Source organism: Pristiophorus japonicus, chromosome 9 (assembly GCF_044704955.1).
Source record: "Pristiophorus japonicus isolate sPriJap1 chromosome 9, sPriJap1.hap1, whole genome shotgun sequence".
Taxonomy (NCBI): Eukaryota; Metazoa; Chordata; class Chondrichthyes; family Pristiophoridae; genus Pristiophorus; species Pristiophorus japonicus.
This window is the reverse complement of record NC_091985.1, coordinates 10,811,522-10,831,434: the sequence shown is the minus strand read 5'-3', so window position 1 is coordinate 10,831,434 and position 19,913 is coordinate 10,811,522. Positions and strand designations below refer to the sequence as shown.

Here is a 19,913-nt window from a genome sequence, read left to right as displayed (position 1 = left end):
GGCACAGATTTAAGGTCATTGGCAAAAGAACCAGAGGGAAAATGAGAAGTATTGTTTTTACACAGGCTGAAGGTGTGGTGGGAGCAGATTCACTAATAACTTTCAAAGGGAAATTGGATTAATACTCGAAAAAGAAAAATTTGCATGGCTACGGGGAAAGAGCTGTGAGAGTGGGACTAATTGGATCGCTCTTTCAAAGTGCCAGCACAGGCACGATGGGCCGAATGGCCTCCTTCTGTGCTGTATCATTCCCTGATTCTATATACTTGCAATGTGATTGATCAAACAAGTTGTAAATGAAGGTCAGCCACACAATTGAGGCTTATTCGCCCACACAGGCTTCAGAGGATCTGCCACTGACTAATGTGCTGTTGCACGTCTGCTTGTCTATTCCAGCGTTGCCCAGTGGGAATCGCTGACTAGCCACAAGTGAGGCTATGGCCACTCCGTTATAGCCACATGCACTAAGTTTGGTAGAAAACGCCTTACACACTCACACCGTACAGGTAGCGTGAGGAGAAAAAGGAAGAAACGGTGCGGAAATGTTCCACAGGACAAGCAATGGGTTAGGCCAAGTCTGTGGTAGAGCTGTTAGCATGTGGGAGGGGGATAGGCTGATGGGGCGGAATGGGCCTTTCTTGCCCATGCTTTATGTCTCATATTTATAGCGTGAGTGTGAGCGACTCGTGCTTTTTGGTTAAATGAGAAAGATTTCAAATTATAACAGTGACCTGCCGAAGAACTTAACCAACCTACTTAACAAACATCCACCACCAGTCAGTAACCATGGAAGTAAAGTGCTCACAACAATCAAGAAACACGCACACACTCTGCTTTTCATCTTACCGTGATACCAACAAATGCGCAGAAAGGTTAACGATCACACGCATACAGCCTGTGGATACGAGTATTGAGATCACATACTAATCAGAAATGCAATTAACCACATCTGGAATTGTAATTAGCCACATGTGTCTGGTGCTAATGAATTGGACAACACTGATATATTCCTACTCCCATTTCCGGACTGGACACTGGCCAGCACTTCTCTGTAAAGGGTTATTCTCGAAGCGCTATTTTATCGAAGGAGTGTAGCTGATAAGAGACTTACAGATCTCTTTCCATATCTTCATGGCAAGTTATAAATGTCCCCTAACTCAGGGAGCCGACAGCAGCATTGCCGCATAAACACGGATCAACAAATGTCCTGTTGGATGAAGGGGGCTGGTTTCAAGAAAGTGCCATGATGTCAGAGATACAGCAACTGGCTTTCAGCATTCCAGAATGGAGCCAACCTCTGCTCTCACACAACTCTACAAGTGAAGGGTGGAGGGGGCACAGCAACATTCACTCTGCCCAGACAGTAACAACAGGCAACACAAGAGCAATGTGGCTTCATCCTCGAGTACTATTTGAAAGTAGTTTGTTATCCTCGTCCATGCCTTTGTCACCTCCAGACACGACTATTCCCACACTCTCTTGGCTGGCCTCCCATCTTCCACCCTCCATAAACTTGAGCTCATCCAAACCTCTGCTGCCCGTGTCCTAACTCGCACCAAGTCCCATTCACCCATCACCCCCCTGTACTCGGTGACCTACATTTGCTCCCGGTCCGGCAATGCATCGATTTTAAAATTCTCATCCTTGTTTTCAAATCCCTCCATGGTCTTGTCCCTCCCTATCTCTGTAATCGCCTCCAGTCCTATAACTCTCTGAGATTCCTGATTATAATTGCTCCACCAGTGGTGGCCGTGCCTTCAGCTGCCAAGGCCCTAAACCACGCTGCGTTTCTCTCCTCCTTTAAGACGCTCATTAAAACCTATCTCTTTGACCAAGCTTTAGGTCATTTTCCCTAATATCTCCTTATGTGGCTCGGTGTCAAATTTTGTTTGATAATCGCTCCTGTGAAGCGCCTTGAGGCCTTTTACTATATTAAAGGTGCTATATAAATACAAGTTGTTGTTGTTTTAGATTCTGAATCTGTACATACAGATGAGTTGGAAATATATCTGAGGAGACTAAAAACAAATCCGTCAAACTTACTTTGAGAAGGGTCTTCTATTTTCTTTGGCCGTTTAGTCGGTATGCGACCTGACTGACCTAGGGGGGAAATAAATAAATACGTAAGCCAGCAAATATTTTCATTCTTATTCCATGAACTAACCACGGCTAAATAACCCCAGGAGTGGACATTACAATGGGCTGTGGTGCACTCAAAGTAATGGGTAGAGTAAATATGGGTGGACCTCATTGTCATTATATTTGTACACTCGCATCCATTCCTCGCTGAGGAGGAGCAGAGATGGTCACATGTAGTCGAGACTGGGACAGCAGGTTCCCATCCCTGAAGGACCTGAGTGAACCAGTCAGGTTTTTACAACAATCTGGCAGTTTTCATGCTCATTCTTTTTGTTCTATTGCCAGCCCAGACATTACCAGATTAATTTAATTCAATTTCACAAGTTGCCAGTGATGAAATTTTAACTCATGACCTGTAGGTTCTGACCAAAGTATCTGCCCAATTTGTGCTCTTCGTGCAGGACATTTACCATTAGAAAAGGAGGTGTGAATATAGCATGGCATACAAGTATTGTAAAAGGTACCATCTATGCACGGGGCGAGACCCTCAACCCCATAGAGAAAACCTTAAGATGCAGTCTGTACCTACTTGTGAGTTGTCCATAGACTGGTACACTTTCCGATGAACGGTCAAAGGCAATTAATGTCACCACGTATTCCACATCGGGAATGAGGTCCGTTAATGTGGTTTTGCTGGCACCCTGGGGCAATATAAGTTCTTTTGCAGATCCAGCTGGTGTAGCACATATGAGAAATTTTTAAAAAGGCACATGTTAGAAAACAATTTCCTCCTCTTGGTATCTGAACTTAAAAAAATAAGATTATCGTTGGAACATTCTTTGTGGCTTTTATAAAACTACAATAAACTCTGGTGGGTCATTTTAACGTAACCCGCCTGAAGGGAAACTAACAGGATCCAAAGTAAAAGTGGGCAATTGTCAGTTCCAGATAGTGGAGTTAGGTTAAAATTGCCGCAGGACTTTTCAAGAAATAAAAAAATCCCGGACTGCATTGATTCCATAGCAACCACTACATGTAGTTAAATTAAGGACCAGTAGGCCTGCATAGAGTCGTCACGGCCAGTAATATCAACGGATTCCATCTCAGGAAGATGCGTTTTGGTTTTATTTCATGACTCCAGTTTCCTCCCTCATTGTCCCCATCCTCTCCTGGAAGGGGTAGGACCGATTTTCCCATCGTGGGCTCCCCTTGAGAAGCCTCGCATCGACACAGGCGCATTGCTAGTGCATCCCCATCAAATATCGGAAAACACAGGGGAGCAAACACCCACGGCATCCTGCTAGTGAAGGTCCACCCCACAAGCATGCAGTCGTAAGATCGACCCGGTTGGCTCGTGCTTGGGTACAGGCAATTGTAGGGCATTTTAAGATGAGGAACAGGCCTTTGGGACCTGCAAGCGTGGCCTCTTTGGATTGATCCCTCCGCCATGTTTTCAGCCTGCCCCTGTCACTGGCCCTACATGTGGCAGCCGTCTTCTAGAATCGAAGTGGGCAGTTTTCTTGAATGGGCCAAGTCAGTGAATGTCAGACTATTGGACCATGGGAGCATCATAAGAAGAAAAGAACACAGTCTGTCTTGCTCACCTTCTACCATCCTAGTAGTCGCATGATACAACGATAATGGAGTTGTTAGGCTAGAAATTGTGTAATGTGCCGTTTGGGTAATAACATTTGAAGGAGTGTAAAATTATCACCAGGTTAAAACAATTTGCTGCTCCCAGGAACTTCAGCTGTAGTGCGCCAAGAGGGAAATGGAGTGCTAAATCAAGCTCTACCACTTCCCTTAGAGCGCTAAAGGGAGTGAGAGGGATGATAGCGGCAGAGCGCTGAGCAATGTTCAGTGCAACGCTGCCATCTTTAGAGACTCCTTCCCTCGCTTAAAGGGATAGGCCAATGATGGGTCCAATCACTCTTCAGGCTGTGTCTGTGGGGCCACGGGATCTGCGCTATGTACATAGCAGCCCCAAGCACTCTGAGAGAATGCAGGGCTGAGCAGTTGCTGGAGCAAAAGAAATCAGGAGGCACCAGATTGGGGAGAGAAATAAATGTTGCCCTACCTGACCAGCGCTGCCTTTAAACATCACTCCCCAAATGGCCAGCTGAGGTGACAAAGCCTCCTGCAGCTGCCGTTGATGACGTCCGGTGATGCTGCAGGGGGTGGGAACGGATATCACATTCCGGGCTGCGTACCGGATGATATCACGATCTATGAGGCGCAAGAGAGCGAGGCGGTAAGTGGTAGCACTAGCGCAGAACTGCCAGGGAGGTTCGTGGGCATCGGTGAATTTGCCGTGCCCGGTCGGTAACCCCATAGCGCCCCGTTACCACCCTCCGCAGGTGCTAATGGGATGCGCGAACCAGGCGAATTTCTCCTCCGTTGTCTAATACCAGCGACCAATTTCTATCAATGAGTCTACAACAAACCCAGACATGAGGTGAGGAAAACCCCCAGTGGGGGAGAGCTTTGGGGACCACAGGTCCACAGTCACCTGTTCCTCCCGAGCTCGCTCCACTCACCACACCTCATGTCTGGAGCGGGAGCGAGAGCTCCAGAATGTTGCGTGGTCGCTTCAAGGAAACATTTCTGCCGACCTAATCCAGCCATCACTCACCAGCCACACGCACATACTTTGAAACAGGGATCTTCGGATCACAATCGGGAGCTGAAACCCTGGCTGATCTTGACTGCTCTCATAGCACAGAGTTGATGTACCCAGCTGTGTCAGCCTTAACTCCCACTTCCTCCCATCCCACCCCTACTAATTAAGCACAGACTGGGAAATGACCTTGAGACCTTCACGGCTTAAAACTTCCTGCTTTTCACGGTTCCACACTACTCCGATGCTGTCTACTTATCCACTGGGATGGCCCCGAGTGATATGCTTCTTGCACTTCAACACAAGGGAATGCCTTTGCGCAAACAGAACACTACAGTTCTTTGGGAATAACATCCAGAATGTGGCCTTGCCATGTACAATGTATTTCATATATATTACTCACAAGAAAAACACACAATTTCCCTGTGAAGTGGGTTTCCTATCTCAGCCATGTCACATCATGGCTAAGTATCATGTGTAGATATCAGGTAAGGATGCCCCCTTATAACAATTCAGAGTCAAACTGGTTCAAAAACTATGTACGTGATTCTGATTTTAAAAGAATCCAGGAAACGAGGTGGGAAGGGCCGGGAATAAATATTTTTTTTAATTAAAGTTTTTATAAACATTGATGGGGTGGGGGGGATATTGTGACCTCTTGAGCCCCAAGGAAGAGAAATCGCACGCTCTCTGAGTGCAGAGAAGCTGCTAGAGATTCAGGCTGGAGCCCAGGAATGAACCTGCTCGGGTCACCACTGTAATCAGACACCTCTCCACCCAGCTCTCGTGGCAGTGAGTGACAATTGGCATTTTTTATGTCCTCAGAGTGCAGGCCAGCAATTTCTCTAACTAATGATAGGACTCCTTCCTTCTGCGTCTCTCCGCCCAAAAAGCTATGGATGTTGGGGGTCAATTGAAAATTTCAAGACTGAGATCAATAGATTTTTGTTGGGTAAGGGTATCGAGGGAAATAAATCCCCAAATGAACCAGTTAATGGGGTAGCTTGATAGGTGTTAAAGGCAATGAGGGTAGATCGTGACTGTGCAGCAGTGTAAAACGGGTGATAGCAAATCTGCACCCCGTTAACTTCCATGGAAATAAAAATGAGGAGAAAAGTGACTGCTGCCAACTCACTATCATCCATCTTACACCATCGGCCAAATACGAAATGACCCCCAATTTCATCACTGCGAGATTCGCCAAGCAAAGAAAAAGTGGTCAAACTCTTTGCGATGAAGTGTGTTTTAATACAGTACTGCTTCTTGATCCAGCGGGAGAAATTCATACCTCCATTTGATACTTACAAGAGAATAACATCTAAAAATATTAGCGCAGTGGATCCTCTGGGGACCAGTCACCATTATATGATTAAATTTAAGACTTTCTGGCAACCTTACAGCAGTGATATGTCTAGCAAAAACAGATGGTTTTAGAAAAGTGAACTTCTTAAAGAATATCAGACGAATATTTTCTAAAAATGATATACCAGCGACACTAGCTTGCCCGTCCGTGTCCGGAGCATGCCGGAGTTGGAGTGGTGGAGGTACTTGGTGGCTGACAGGGACTTGAGAGTAACAAGTTTCTTGAGCCAGGTGGCCTGTTTTTTAAGGCACCAGAGGTGACCCCTAGGAGATTTGCAAAGGCACTGGCTATCGTCATGAAGGGATCATTGGCCACTGCAGGTACTCTGGAACTGGAACCAAAGAAAAGTAGCGCCGATGTTTAAGGTGGGCACTAATTTGATCCAGGAAACTACAGGCAGTTTAGGCACAGGTAAAAAGCTAGAATGCATCCTAAGGGGTCAGATATGAGTTCTTATACAGTAATAATTTTAATGTGATAGCCAGCATGTACTTGGAAGAGGAAAATCCAGACTGCTAAAACCTCAGTGTCAGCTGTGGCTCAGTAGGTAGCATCCTTACCTCTGAAACAGAAGGTTGTGGGACTTGAGCACAAACATTCTAGGCTGACACTCCAGTGCAATGCTGATGGAGTGCTGCACTGTCGGAGGTGCCGTCTTTTGGATGAGACGTTAAACTGAGGTCTCGTCTGCCCTCCCAAGTGGACGTATAAGATCCCATAGCACTATTTCGAAGAAGAGCAGGGGAGTTATTCCCGGTGTCCTGGCCAATATTTATCCTTCAATCACCATAACAAAAAACAGATTATCTGGTCATTATCACATTGCTGCTTGTGGGAGCTTGCTGTGGGCAAATTGGCTGCTGCATTTCCCACATTACAACAGTGACTACACTCCAAAAATTAATTAATTGGCTGAAAAGTGCTTTGAGACGTCCGCTATATAAATGCAAGTCTTTATTTCTTCATTCCTTTGCCTTTTTTGAGGAAGAACTCCTTACTATATTTGGACATTCATAAAGTTTTCGGTAAAATTTCATTGAACTCAAAAGCCCCTGGAATCCAGCACAGAACAGGGACTTGGATAAGCCATTGGTTCGAAAATAATTAATGAGAGTGCTTGTTGGGGGTCCATCATATTGGGAGAGCTGTTGATGTTCTGCAGAGCCAGTGCTTTGGATTCAATTATTTCCAATATAAATAAATGATTTGGATACTGAAAGCAATAGAGGCTTGCCAAATGTGCTGAAAATACCGAAAGAAAGTTATCTGTAGAGGATTCACCTAAAGGCTTGTGGAAAGATTTTGGTCAAGTCTGCAATTGAGCAGACAAAGGGCAAATGCGACTTAATCTGATAAATGTTAAGAATGCATATTAGTTGAATAAATGTGCATAAAATAAATGGGAAACAATTACTAATGGGAAACTTAGCGAGACACCTTGGAGTAATAGCTCATGGAATCATAGAATGATACAGCACAGAAGGAGGCCATTAGGCCCATTGAGCTTGTGCCAGATAGCAGGCTGACTCACCACTTTGAGTGCCTCGGACATTTTTTTGTGGAGGGGGAGGGGGGTGGAAAGGCTCATAGAGTACAGAACAGCAGAGTACAATCCCGCAGAGATTGTGCAAAGGTTTAACGAAGCACTGGCAAGGCTGCACATAGTGTTCTGGGTTTAATCATTCCATACATAAAAACATGGAGAAGGCACAGATAAGACCAAGTGGATGAGCTTCGAGGAAGGATTAATGAACCATAACTTTATAAGTCTTATAAAGAAGATTTTGAAAGGATTTCATCATGATCTGTGGAATATTATAGGGGAGGGATAAGATAAACTTAAATAATAAGTCAAAGTAACCCAGGAGATTTGGAACAGAAGACAACAGTAATCAACTTGGATGGACCCAGTAGGAATTACTGTGCTGGACACCATGAGTTTTACTTTGACTCCAATAAGTAGAAAGGGCTCAAAACGAACAAGGATGCAATGTGCATTGCCCACGTCAAACCTAGAACCAATTTCTCTCAGCTTCAGTACTGAATCGCACTGGCTCTTCCAAACTTATCCCCCTGTTGCGAAGCAGGGTAGCAAGAGACAAACAAAAATTGGGAAGTTCAAAGTGCGGTCCCATACCAAGATCGAGAGATGAGATGCGATGGCCAAACGAGTCTCTGTCATCTTTTTTTTGACTTTCCATCTGCAAATGCCTGCATTTCCAGCTGAAGACTTTTCAGCTCTTTTGCAAAGGCAATGGAAAAAGCACCATCTGGAATGGATTAATACCTTTCCTCCACCACTCCCCCACCCCCCCATCCCCACCCCCAACCCAACACCGCAGCACAGTGCTGTAAGGAATTTGCATTAGGAAGAAAGATGATGGAATTCTGCCGACATTCCATTACTTTCCTCTGCTCTCACTGCTCACAATGGAGACCACATGTGAAGCTGAAATGAAGAGAAGCAGGTCCCCCCAGTACATGACAGATTTCACATCAGTGGCAACGAGCAGGATATGGCCTGGAAAGCATTTTTCCAGAGGATGATCATTTTTTAAATCAGTCTAGACACCGGCAGCACTGGCTCCCGTGATGCTTGTTACAGGATCAGAAATGATCCATTCGGCACTTTTTTCCCCTCCGTCTGGGCCGCGAGTGGAAAATGTCGTCACTGACGACTGACAACTCGCTCAATGTTCCCAAGCTTGCAGACCGAGGTGCAAAAATTCCTCCTGCTTCAAAGCGTCGGGAGCCTTGTCAAGTGCTTCTCTCACGGGTGCATTTAGATAACGATTTCAGCATCGGAAAAAGGGGTTACATCTTGAGTTTCCCACTGCTTCCTCCTTGTCTCCGGTACGCCTGTCATGTCATGATGGCAAAACGGGAACAAGTCTGCTAGAGTCAGTGTGAATCGGCTGTCCAGACAGTGAACCTGAGAGCGATTCGCTCTCGGTTTGAAATGTGCAATGCAAATTTCACCTTATCCCTCTCAAGCTCTTTTTATACTCCCTGGGGTTATAGTTACACTCATGAGGACCAGCAAGGTCATTCCTATCTGGTATTCATCTTACTGGGACCCCTTGATCAGATATGTGGATAGGAAGCAGAATTCACCCATCACCTATAGAAAGAGTCAGGGCTCGAAAAACATGCATGATAATTACAAGCTCCGCAAATTTATGATTCTTGTGCATCGATGTTTTAGAAATCTTACGTCTGCACAAGCTTCCTGTCAATAGTTACCATCATAACTTCCCATGTCCAAGTTTATAATGTGAAATGTCTATGTAAGCTCGTCACACTAATTACAGCCTTCCACCACTGGAGGTGCAGCGGCAGCACCATTAGAGGAGGGTGCAATTACAGAGTGACGGAATTACATCACTTTATCCTGCTCCAATTATCTCCTTGCTCTCTCACCCTACTTCATTTGAAGACTACACTTAATAATCAAAAAAGCTAATGGAAAGTTAGCCTTTATAACTAGAGGGCTTGAATAAAAATGGGAGGACGTTTTGCTGCAGTTCTATAAGGCCATGGTTAGGCCAAATCTGGAGCACTGTACCTTAGAAAGGATATATCGGCCTTGGAAGGCGTGCAGAGCAAATTCACCAGAATGATGCCAAGGCTACAAGGGTTAGATTATGAGGAGAGATTACATAAAGTAGGCTTGTATTCCCTTGACTATAAAAGGCTGAATGGTGATTTGATTGAGGTTTTTAGGATTTTGAAAGGAACTGATAGGGTAGATAGAGAGAATCTTTTTCCGCTGGTGGGGGAGCCTAGTACAAGGGGGCATAACATGAAAATCAGATCCAGGCCATTCAGGAGTGAAGTTAGGAAACACTTCTTCATGCAAAGGGTGGTAGAAGTGTGGAACTCTCTCCCACAAAAAGCAGTAGGTTAATAATAGCTCAATTAATAATTTGAAATCTGCGATTGATAGAATTTTGTTGGACAAGGGTATAAAATAATATGGAGTCAAGGTGGATGGATGGATTTAAGATGCAGATCAGGCATAATCTCATTGAATGGAGCTGAACAGCCTCCTCCGATGTTCCTATGTTTTCACTATCCATGTGAAATCCCATAGGAGATCAACTCGTCTATATTTAAAACAAATTTGAATCACTCTAAATGTGGTCATCTAATGTCAAGAGATACAAATCTCTACAACTGATTTATATAATAAAATGATATAAGGGACGATCGTGAGACTCTGCTGCCAATCAAGGCCTCGGTGGGTGTGAGTATTCTCAGAGAATTGAGGTTACTATTTCCATCCTAAACTCACATCGGACCATTGCTCTGTGCTGGTCCCAGATACAATGTATTCCCTGCAAAATCATATTTAATTATCAGATGAGCAAGGTTAGAAAAAAATAAAAACATGTTGCCAGTATCTGAATAAAGAAAGAAAGACTTGGATTTATATAGCGCCTTTCACGATCACTGGACGTCTCAAAATGCTTTACAGCCAATGAAGTACTATTTGAGTGTAGTCACTGTTGCACTGTGGGAAACACAGCAGCCAATTTTGCACTCAACTAGCTCACACCAGCAGCAATGTGATAATGGCCACATCATTTGATTTAGTTATGTTGATTGTGGGATAAATATTTTGGCCAAGACACCAGGGATAACTCCCCTGCTCTTCTTCGAAATAGTGCCATGGGATCTTTTGCATCTACCTGAGAGGGCAGACGGGGCCTCGGTTTAATATCTCATCCGAAAGACGACACCTCCAACAGTGCGGCACTCCCTCAGCGCTAGTGTCAGCCAAGATTTATGTGCTCAAGTTCCTGGAGTGGGACTTGAACCCACAACCTTGTGACTCAGAGTGTGCTACCCACTGAGCCATTAGCATTCACAGTCATAGATTTCAATGTGATTGAAAGCGATATGCGATTTTTTTAGAATGCGCTGCATCTTTTAATACTGGTGATTAACGCAATCTGTGGCATTGACTGATTCTTCCCTTTCACAGTGTATGGCACAGTCAGTAGTAATGCTGGATGAATATTTAGTCCATTAGCACGACATTCATCTGCCTGAAATAAACACATTAGCGCCTGAATTTAAATAGCATTCTCCTACTACTAACATTAATAAAAATGTTCAGATTATATTTAATTTACATGACTAAAGCCTGAATCACCAAATTTTTTGCCAGGTCTTTTATGTTACAGAGGGCTTTCTTGAGGCAGGGCAGGGGAATGTACTGAAGTTCCTTCAGAAAACAACAGAATGGTGCTCGTTGACATTGAGATATTTTCTATGGCACAGCTTCCCTGAGATGTTCATCTCCCTACATTTGGTAACTGAGCTGAACAGGCCAAGAAGGTCTCAGATTTGATAAGAATAGGAGCAGGAGTAGGCCATTTGGCCTCTTGAGCCTGCTCCGCTATTCAATAAGATCATGGCTGGTCTGATCATGGGCTCAGCTCTGCTTCCCTGCCTGCTCCCCTGGTCTGTGGTGAGTTAGATGGGATGTCAACTAGGCCAGTGGTGAGGGCACTAATTTTGGCTTTGGTGTCCCCGGTTTAGAGAGGGAAGAATCAGCCATGGTTCCCGCTCCTTATCCCCATCCATTAAATCCTCCTGGAATGTCCCCACTTGTAGATCTTGGATTGAGGAAAGGATTGGGCTCATTACTGATGTCTCTAAGACCGCCACCGCCTCCCATGATGGAATAGTTTGCTGACTTTCACTGTCGAGGTTCAGGTGTCCAAGCCTTTGGCCTTGAAGGCCTACTTGGGTGCCTACCATAGAGCCTCAGAAACCACATGCAAAGCCCACATTCTCATTAGTTGCCACCTATCTCAAGTTGCTCATACTAGTAGATCTCGGTGTTCTGCTTTAGGATTTAGCCACCAATGGGGCAACGGTACAACAAAAAGCAAAACCCAGCCCATTTCAAACGTCCAGGCCCACAAGATTCAAACCAGCAAACAAGAAATGTAAGTACAAATGGAGGTGAATTTTCTGGGTTTCATGGGCCAGATCACTAGGGCTCAGGGAATTTGTGTATCCCACAGACCGCAGACTAGACTCACACACATAGGTTTTTATGCCAAGTCCGAGAGCTACCAATAAACAAGGAATGGGAATCATTACCATCAGAAGAGGGAGAGAATTCAGAGGAAAAAATAACAAAATAGTTCATTCGGCAGATTTCACTTCCTTGTTCAAATGCAACCAGATTTTTATTATATTTGTGCACCATTAAACATATTGTTAATTTGACATGTTTAATTTGTGATTTGCAAAAAAAAAGGAAACATTTACATTGTTTCCATATTTCTTTTCAAGGAGCTCTGTGCCATAAATGTAGCCTAGGGACATCTAACTCAAAGAATCACTGGAATGTGCACGCAAAGCTCTATGGCGCAGTGGGAATCACTGTTACAACAAAGCTGTAAGTACACTAGTGGATCTCTCAAAGCATTGAGATGGTTTATAACATGGGCGCACTATAGGGGTATGAGAGTCAATGCTCCCTGTGAGCTGCACTTTGTTCTGTGCAGCCTGTTTCTTTTAATGCACGGTCCCTTTAAATTTTGGCGCATGCGCAGTATTGACAATGTAAAAGCGGGTGAGCGACAAGCGGGACCTTTCAGATTACTACACTACCACGCGCGCGAACCTTAGCTAGAACATTGATGGTAGTGTGGTTGTTATGTTACTGGATTTGTAATCCAGAGGCCTTGGACTAAAGGTGAGTTCAAATCGCCCAGGGCAGTTTGGAATGATCGGTTATCAGTAAAAGTGACCATGAGGCTGTCGGATTGTCGTAAAATCGCAACTGGTTCACCAATGCCCTTTGGGGAAAGGAAATCAGCCGTCCTTACCTGGTCTGGTCTCTGTGTGACTCCAGGTCCACAACCAACATGGTTGACTCTTAACTGACCCAAGGGAACAGTCACTGGCTCAAGTTAAGTCAATAGAATCTCAGTCAGGAAAGGAAGGGGGGGGAATAACAGGGACGAGGGGCTTCAGTTATCTGGAGAGATGAGAGAAGCTGCAATTGTTCTTCTTAGAGCAGGGAAGCTTCTGGGGAGGTTTAATAGAGGTGTTCAAAATTATGAAGGGTTTTGATAGAATAAATAAAGACAATCTGTTTCTAGGGGCAGGAGGGTCGCTAACCAGAGGATACAAATTTAAGATAATTGGCAAAAGAACCAGAGGGGAGATAACAGTTACGATCTGGAATGCACGGCCTGAAAGGGCAGTGGAAGCAGATTCAATAGTAACTTTCAAAAAGGAATTGGATAAATACTTGAAAAAGAGAAAGATACAGGGCTTATGGGGAAAGAGCAGGGGAGTGGGACTAATCGGATCGCTCTTTCAAAGAGCCAGCACAGGCACGATGGGCCGAATGGCCTCCTTCTGTGCTGTTAGATCCTATGACCACACTTTAAAGAGTAGTTAATTGGCTGTAAAGCGTATTGGGGTGTTCTGAGGCTGTGACGGGTGCTATATAAATGCAAGTTCTTTTTTTCTATTACTCTGGCAGGGTGCAACTGTGGGGAGGAGAAATCACAACCATTTATGGCATAGCACTCCCTAAAACACAACCTGAAGTGCAACTTCATTCTATGAGCTCCAATTTCTTCACGGACCGCTGAGTACAAGCCCCAGCAAGCCGAAGCTCTCCTCTCTACTGAGCGTCAGGGTCCCTATGTGAAATGAGGTTCAGAGCAATCTCAGTAGGTAGAAGTCTCCAGTATAAAACTGGACAAAATTTGGCACTGCGTGGTCCATTACATTCAGAGCAGCCACAAGGATATCTAGTGTATGAAATCGAGAAGTCCATATCTAGTGCCATGGGAGGTGGTGCATTGGGGTTGGGGCTGAGGCTAGTTGTTTGGGTAGAGCACAGGGAATTTTTGTCCTACATCTGACCTGGGAACACGTGGTGTAAAATATTGAAGAATGCTCCGATGGCCTCCAATGCGCATGGATGGGCTGCCTGCATGCAACAAGCTTAGGACAGCTTCCACCTTCTCAAGGACAATTAGGGTTGGGCAATAAGTGCAGGCCTTGCCAGCGACGCCCACATCTCATAAACAAATTAAAAAAACAAGAGCCAGGCCCTTCGGTCGACCCATCTCTTCTTTAGACGACGTTCCCCACACGAGCCGATCGTTTAATGTTTATTAGGATTCCAAAGGAACTAGAGAATGTCGACTCACCTGTCGTGGGTGCTAACGTTAATCTGTAGCCTTGTATTTTGCTGGGCGAGCGTCTCCACATCATTTGAACACTACTATCAGTTAAAATTTTAAATTTCAGCTGTGAAGCAGGCTCCACTGCGGAGAGAAAAATGTTACAAAAAAAAAGACGTTAATCTCGGCTGGGTTCCCCGCTCTCCGATCAAATGTTGTTTTATGAAAAGACTGTTCACATTACAATGGCTAAAAGCAGAGGCAGTCGAATGGCAGCTAAGTGTTTCAAATCCTACGTCTTTGCATAAATTTGTTTCCAACAATAAGCATTTCCAGCTTGATGCCTATTGTTGGCAGATACAGAGGACCATATAACAGGACACAAATAAATACTGACGATAATAGCACAAGGAGAGCACAAGACATTGGCTATGCACCATCAGGGCAGTACACGGCTGGCCAGCACGAAACAAAAAAATCAAACATGATTAATAAGACACCCAAGTACAAATAGAGCGAGTACACAGATACAATCTCCAAATAGGCAAACATCTAACAATGAACTCGGGACAAGTTTTGATTTTTGCATGCTTGCTGCACTCAATACAAAGCTTGTCAAATTACTCGCCATAATAATGGACTTTCTCTTGACATCTGTCTGAAAGTTAGCCATTTCAGTGTGTCAAGTAAGCGAAAGAGACTGCAATGGAGCTTCCTCTGATCTTGAAAGATCAATTGCAAAAGGTCTTTCTCATCTATAATTTTAAAAAATGCATCCGGCAACAAAATAAATAATAATTTGATTCCAGATTTTGCAGCTACTTCACTGAAGCAGTTTTATATGTTTTTTTTAAAGTGATAAAAAAAAGATAAGAAATCTTTATAGCACTTCATTTAGTGCCGATGGGAATTCTCCATATTAGTTACATTGGTTGAGTTTTACAGGGCTTTGGTGAGACCACACCTTGTGCGTGGGCAGATACAGTAGGAGCAATGGGGTCGGGGCGAAGGAGCGTCGAGAGATCGTGGAGGGACGTGATCGGGGCCCAGGGGAGGCACAAGTTTTGGGGCCAGGGGCCCAGGGGCAGCACGGACCAACCCACACTGTGATACGTGTACACACTAGGACCGTGCAGCAGAGCTGGTCTCCAGTTGTCTTGGGTAATCCTTGCCACTGGACCAAGATCTAGCTCTGTCAAGCCCGTGTGGTGGCTGGTGTGCAAGGTCACCACACGTTAAAAAATACATGCACAGGCATCTTCCACCCTTCAGGATGTAGTTCGGGTCCTTCATTGAAACACCAGTGAACTCGTCCTTTTTTTGGTGTGGAAGCAAGTCATCCTCGTTTCGAGGGACCACCTATGATGACTGTGCACAGTTTTGGGCTCCTTATTTGCCTTGGAGGCGATGCAATGAAGATTCACTAGATTAATTCCTGGGAGGAGAGGGTTGTCCTATAACGAGAGATTGAGTAGATTGGGCTTATACTCTCTGGAGTTTAGAAGAATAAGAGATGATCGCATTGAAATATTTAATACTCCGAAGGGAATTGATACGGTAGATGCTTAGAGATTGTTTCCCCTGACTTGAGAGTCTAGAACTATGGGGCATAGACTCAGGATCAGGGGTCGGTTATTTAATACTGAGATGAGGAGGAATTTCTTCACTCAGAGGGTTGCGAATCTTTGGAATTCTCTGCCCCAAAGGGCTTTGGAAGCTGAGTCATTGAGTATATTCAACGCTGAAATAGATAGATTTTTAGACTCTAGAGGAATCAAGGGATATGGGGATCAGGTGGGAAAGTGGAGTTGAGGTAGAAGATCAGCCAAGATCTTATTGAATGGCGGAGCAGGCTCGAGGAGCTGTATGGCCCACTCCTGCTCCTAATTCTTATGTTCTTGTGTATTTTAGTAGCAATGGGAATTCTCCCTATTCGTTACATTGGTTGAAGTTGCACTGCATTGATCATCGTTTTTTTAATTGATATATTTTAATATTTAATAAATTATTATCATTGTAGGTCTGGTATCAAAATAAAAGGGAATGGTAGAAAGTTGTGATTATTTTTTAAGGTCTGTAATACGAACACAAAATGCTAAGTTTAACTTATTTTAAAAACAATTTTTATTACTAGTTAAGCAACGAAGGTGAATGGCCCTCTGTGCTAAACACCGGCTTGACCTAAAAAAAAGTTAATCCAACTACAAAAAGATGCACACACACACACAAGGCTTGTATGATCTTCTGATAATTTGCTAAAGCTTCTGTATTGAAAGAAATCAGGAGAAGATTTTGTTAATGTGTACACCAGGCCACACTGGCAGTCTTCAAAACACCTGCTGGTGTTTGAGAAAACTCTCGCCGGGCGTTGCTCAAACAATCACAACATTTGAACAGGCAAGCTTTTCACAGTCACATAATCCACAGCCAGAGACACTGCAAGACATTCACGGGGACCTTCACAAAGAAACGCAGGTGTTGCGAACAACAGTGCTTCTGTAGTGTAATCAGGGTCCGCCTGTATTTCACCTTCTATGGGTCCCCATACCCTCGCGTGCCACACACCAGCAACTAGGTCATTTTAATCGAAATCACTTGGCCGGAAACCCCTGGGATCGGGCGGAACATCGGTTTTAAGATGATTAAAGGATCTGATAGGGTAGATAGAGAGAAACTATTTCCTCTGGTGGGGGAGTCCAGAACAAGGGGCATAACCTTCAAATTAGAGCCAGACCGTTCAGGGGTGATGTCAGGAAGCATTTCTTCACACAAAGGGTCGTGGAAATCTGGAACTCTTCCCCCCAAAAAACTGTTGAGGCTGGAGGCCAAGTGAACATTTTAGAATTGAGATTGATAGATTTTTGTTGAGCAAGAGTATTAAGGGTTACGGAGTCAAGGAAAGTAGATGGAGTTAAGGTAGAGATCAGCCATGATCAGTGTTCCCTTAATTATTTTTGGGTTGCACGGCCTCTTTAAGGGGCTGCACTGGTCATTCAAAATACCGCCCATGCGTGGATTTTGCATTGAAAAGCCGACTGCGTGGGATCTCTGGAGCGTTGCGCGACAACGCAGCTTAAAGGGAACGTCAGCCATGATCTAACTGATCTGCAGAACAGGCTGGAGGGGCTGAATGGCCTCCTCCTGTTGCCATGCTTTACACCCCGTCCAATATTGCTCTCCAGTGACTTCAATGGAGAGTAAAATCCGGTGGGGGTAAAAGCCGGGTTGCAGCTGATCGGCTCAGTTTTCCCAATGGGCAGATTAGGTTAAAATTGAACCCCAGTTTTAGCCTTCATTCGGTATACCCTTCTCCTTGTAGATTCTCAACCTGCTTCCGTCCCTGCCCCCATGTCACTCGCAAAATACAGGACTCCCTCTACATACAGAAGCACTGCAACAAAATGTACGAGGAAAAATAAAACGTTGGGACACAAATGGAAAATTAAACTCTTTGATTAGAGAATGGTTGATCACAATAATTAGTCTCACAGTCATGCAGATCGAAACGGAGTCGCAGTAAGACGTGCTTCCACCCTCACACAATGAAAGCTTGAACACAGAAGACTTTTCCACATATTTTATAATGATATTCCCATTCTTGAGGTGCACATGCGCTGTGCATTGGTGTAGCTATGTTTATCTGGTCGGTGCAAGGGGGGACACGTGCATTACAGTTTACATTCTGCTGGGAGTCGTCTATATTTATTTAACTCTTGTTATTAGCTTTGGTTGCAAAAAAAATAAATCAAACATAATAAATAATTCTACTGAGTTGATCCCTTATTTAAAATAAAATGCCATGCAGCCCAAAAGTGCAAGGTGTGTTAAACATGCTATTATTTGATTTGATACGACACATCACTTATACAGGGATTAAATTCACATGCACAAGCCCAGTTAATATCTGAGGTGAGCAAAATAAATGTCACTTGCAACTCATTCTGGTGTTAGTGTCCAGGACGAAGCAAGACAAAATACCATTGTAAAATATCCTTCTTGTTTCCAAGATCTGCAGCTCAGGACAAATTTTATGCAAAGGCAGACAAAACTGAACTGAGCAAATGTTTATTTTTAAATAGCAATTTATTCTTCTTGTCGTTAAAATATTGTTAGGTGGAAATAAAAGCAGCGTTACCAACCTGGGTCTGTTTTTTAAAATTGGGGCAAATGTATCGCAGAGGGATGAGAGTCAGTCTTAGCGTCCAGACTTTCACCGACACCTGTCCAGTCAGTGACCCCGGGGTGGGGGGAGAGGGCTGGCCGCCACGCCCCCCGCTCTGTGTCAATCCCGCCGATGCTCACTCGAGAAACTCCCGGCGGGTTAGGGGCGTGGCTCTGCGTTTCGACAGCGATGGAAAATCCGACGGAAATTTTAAGCTGGTTAAGATGGCACAAATCGTTCGCCCCCACCCACCTCCCGAAATCGGGCGCAACACGCCTAGCCCTGGCCTCACTCTGTGTGCGTGGATGGTTGGGGAAAGTCTGTGCATCATGTTCTTTACAAAGAATTATTCTGCGTGTGTAGCCACAACGACGTAACAGAATCACACTGCAGGCTTGTGAATTGAGAAATTCGTCTCGGGCGGTGGGGCGTCGCGGGCGGTATCGTAACGGCCGCCTGTTATACGCAGGTCCGTTGACTGCATAATGGGACGCCGAGCCGATACTGTTTGCGCCACCGCCCATGACGAATTTTGTACAATCACTCGTTTTTGTGTGTGTGTGTTTTTTCCCCCCCTCCTCAAGTCCAGAAATTCCTGCTGCTGATAGTCCTGGGCAAACGCTGAGCGCATTCGCGCGACTTTCCGCATTAACACAGACGTTAACCCACGTTTAAACAGGTTATCGCCTCCGCTAAAATGATGCGAATCATTCAGCTACGATCAGCAACTAATTCTCCAGACTCTGCATCGAGGCTAGGCTGTAATTCTGTATATAATTATAGAAAATGTATTTAATATTTTTTTTGAAATGTTACAATTTCTATTTTCGAGATGCTACTTTGAAAGTAGTTTTCTTAATGTTTATACACCCCCCCCCCCCCCGCCCCCACAGACTGGAAAATAATTTAGAGGGGAGGGGGAATATATCTCCGAGCACAAACTTTGCTCCCACCAGGATATTCGATCTGTCCTGTGCCCAGGATGACTCCTCTCGCAAGCGCGTCCCCGCGAAAGCGCGCAACTCAAGCCTCAACTGGAGCGCGCAGCCCGGGCTCTCGCTCCCAATCCCGTGTTCATGGTCTTTCCCCCTTTGCACGGACCGCATCAGAGTTTCCTGCCTTCCTTTGCTGTTGCTCCGTCAATCAACGCGATGACCTCAAGTGCATCTTCATTCGTGCATGTTGAAAAAAATATATTGATAGTTTGCAGCTGGGACTTTGTGTCTTCATGTTTCCGGAGGTTGCATGAGAGGAGGTTATGTAGCTAAACCCGTTCGTCCTTTGGAAATCCAAACGCTGCACTCTGTTCCGCTGCAATGCAATTCATGTCACGTACACACATATATTCACACAAGTCTGAATCGGTAGGAATGATCATCCTGTGACTTGTTTTAATGCGTCTGCCTCTTTGAAAAAAGTCTAGTTCCACAAGAGTTTGCAACCCGCGATTGTCCTTGCTGCTTAGAGATCACACTCCAAACATTTCCCAAATGTTGGCAAGCGCCTATTTAAACATTGAAAAAC

The 19,913-nt window shown here is 44.6% G+C and overlaps 1 protein-coding gene across 1 annotated transcript in view; it reads right to left on the bottom strand.

Moving 5' to 3' along the window:
- The window catches only part of LOC139272935 (collagen alpha-1(XII) chain-like), a 317,348-nt gene that overhangs the window by 278,979 nt on the left and 18,456 nt on the right, over positions 1-19,913 (bottom strand). Inside the window, exons 3-5 of the mRNA XM_070889065.1 lie at positions 14,255-14,371; positions 2,669-2,812; positions 2,044-2,100 (exon numbers count right to left, since the gene is read on the bottom strand). Coding sequence (XP_070745166.1) covers positions 2,044-2,100; positions 2,669-2,812; positions 14,255-14,371 — 318 coding nt within the window. The remainder of the gene's footprint in view (positions 1-2,043; positions 2,101-2,668; positions 2,813-14,254; positions 14,372-19,913) is intronic.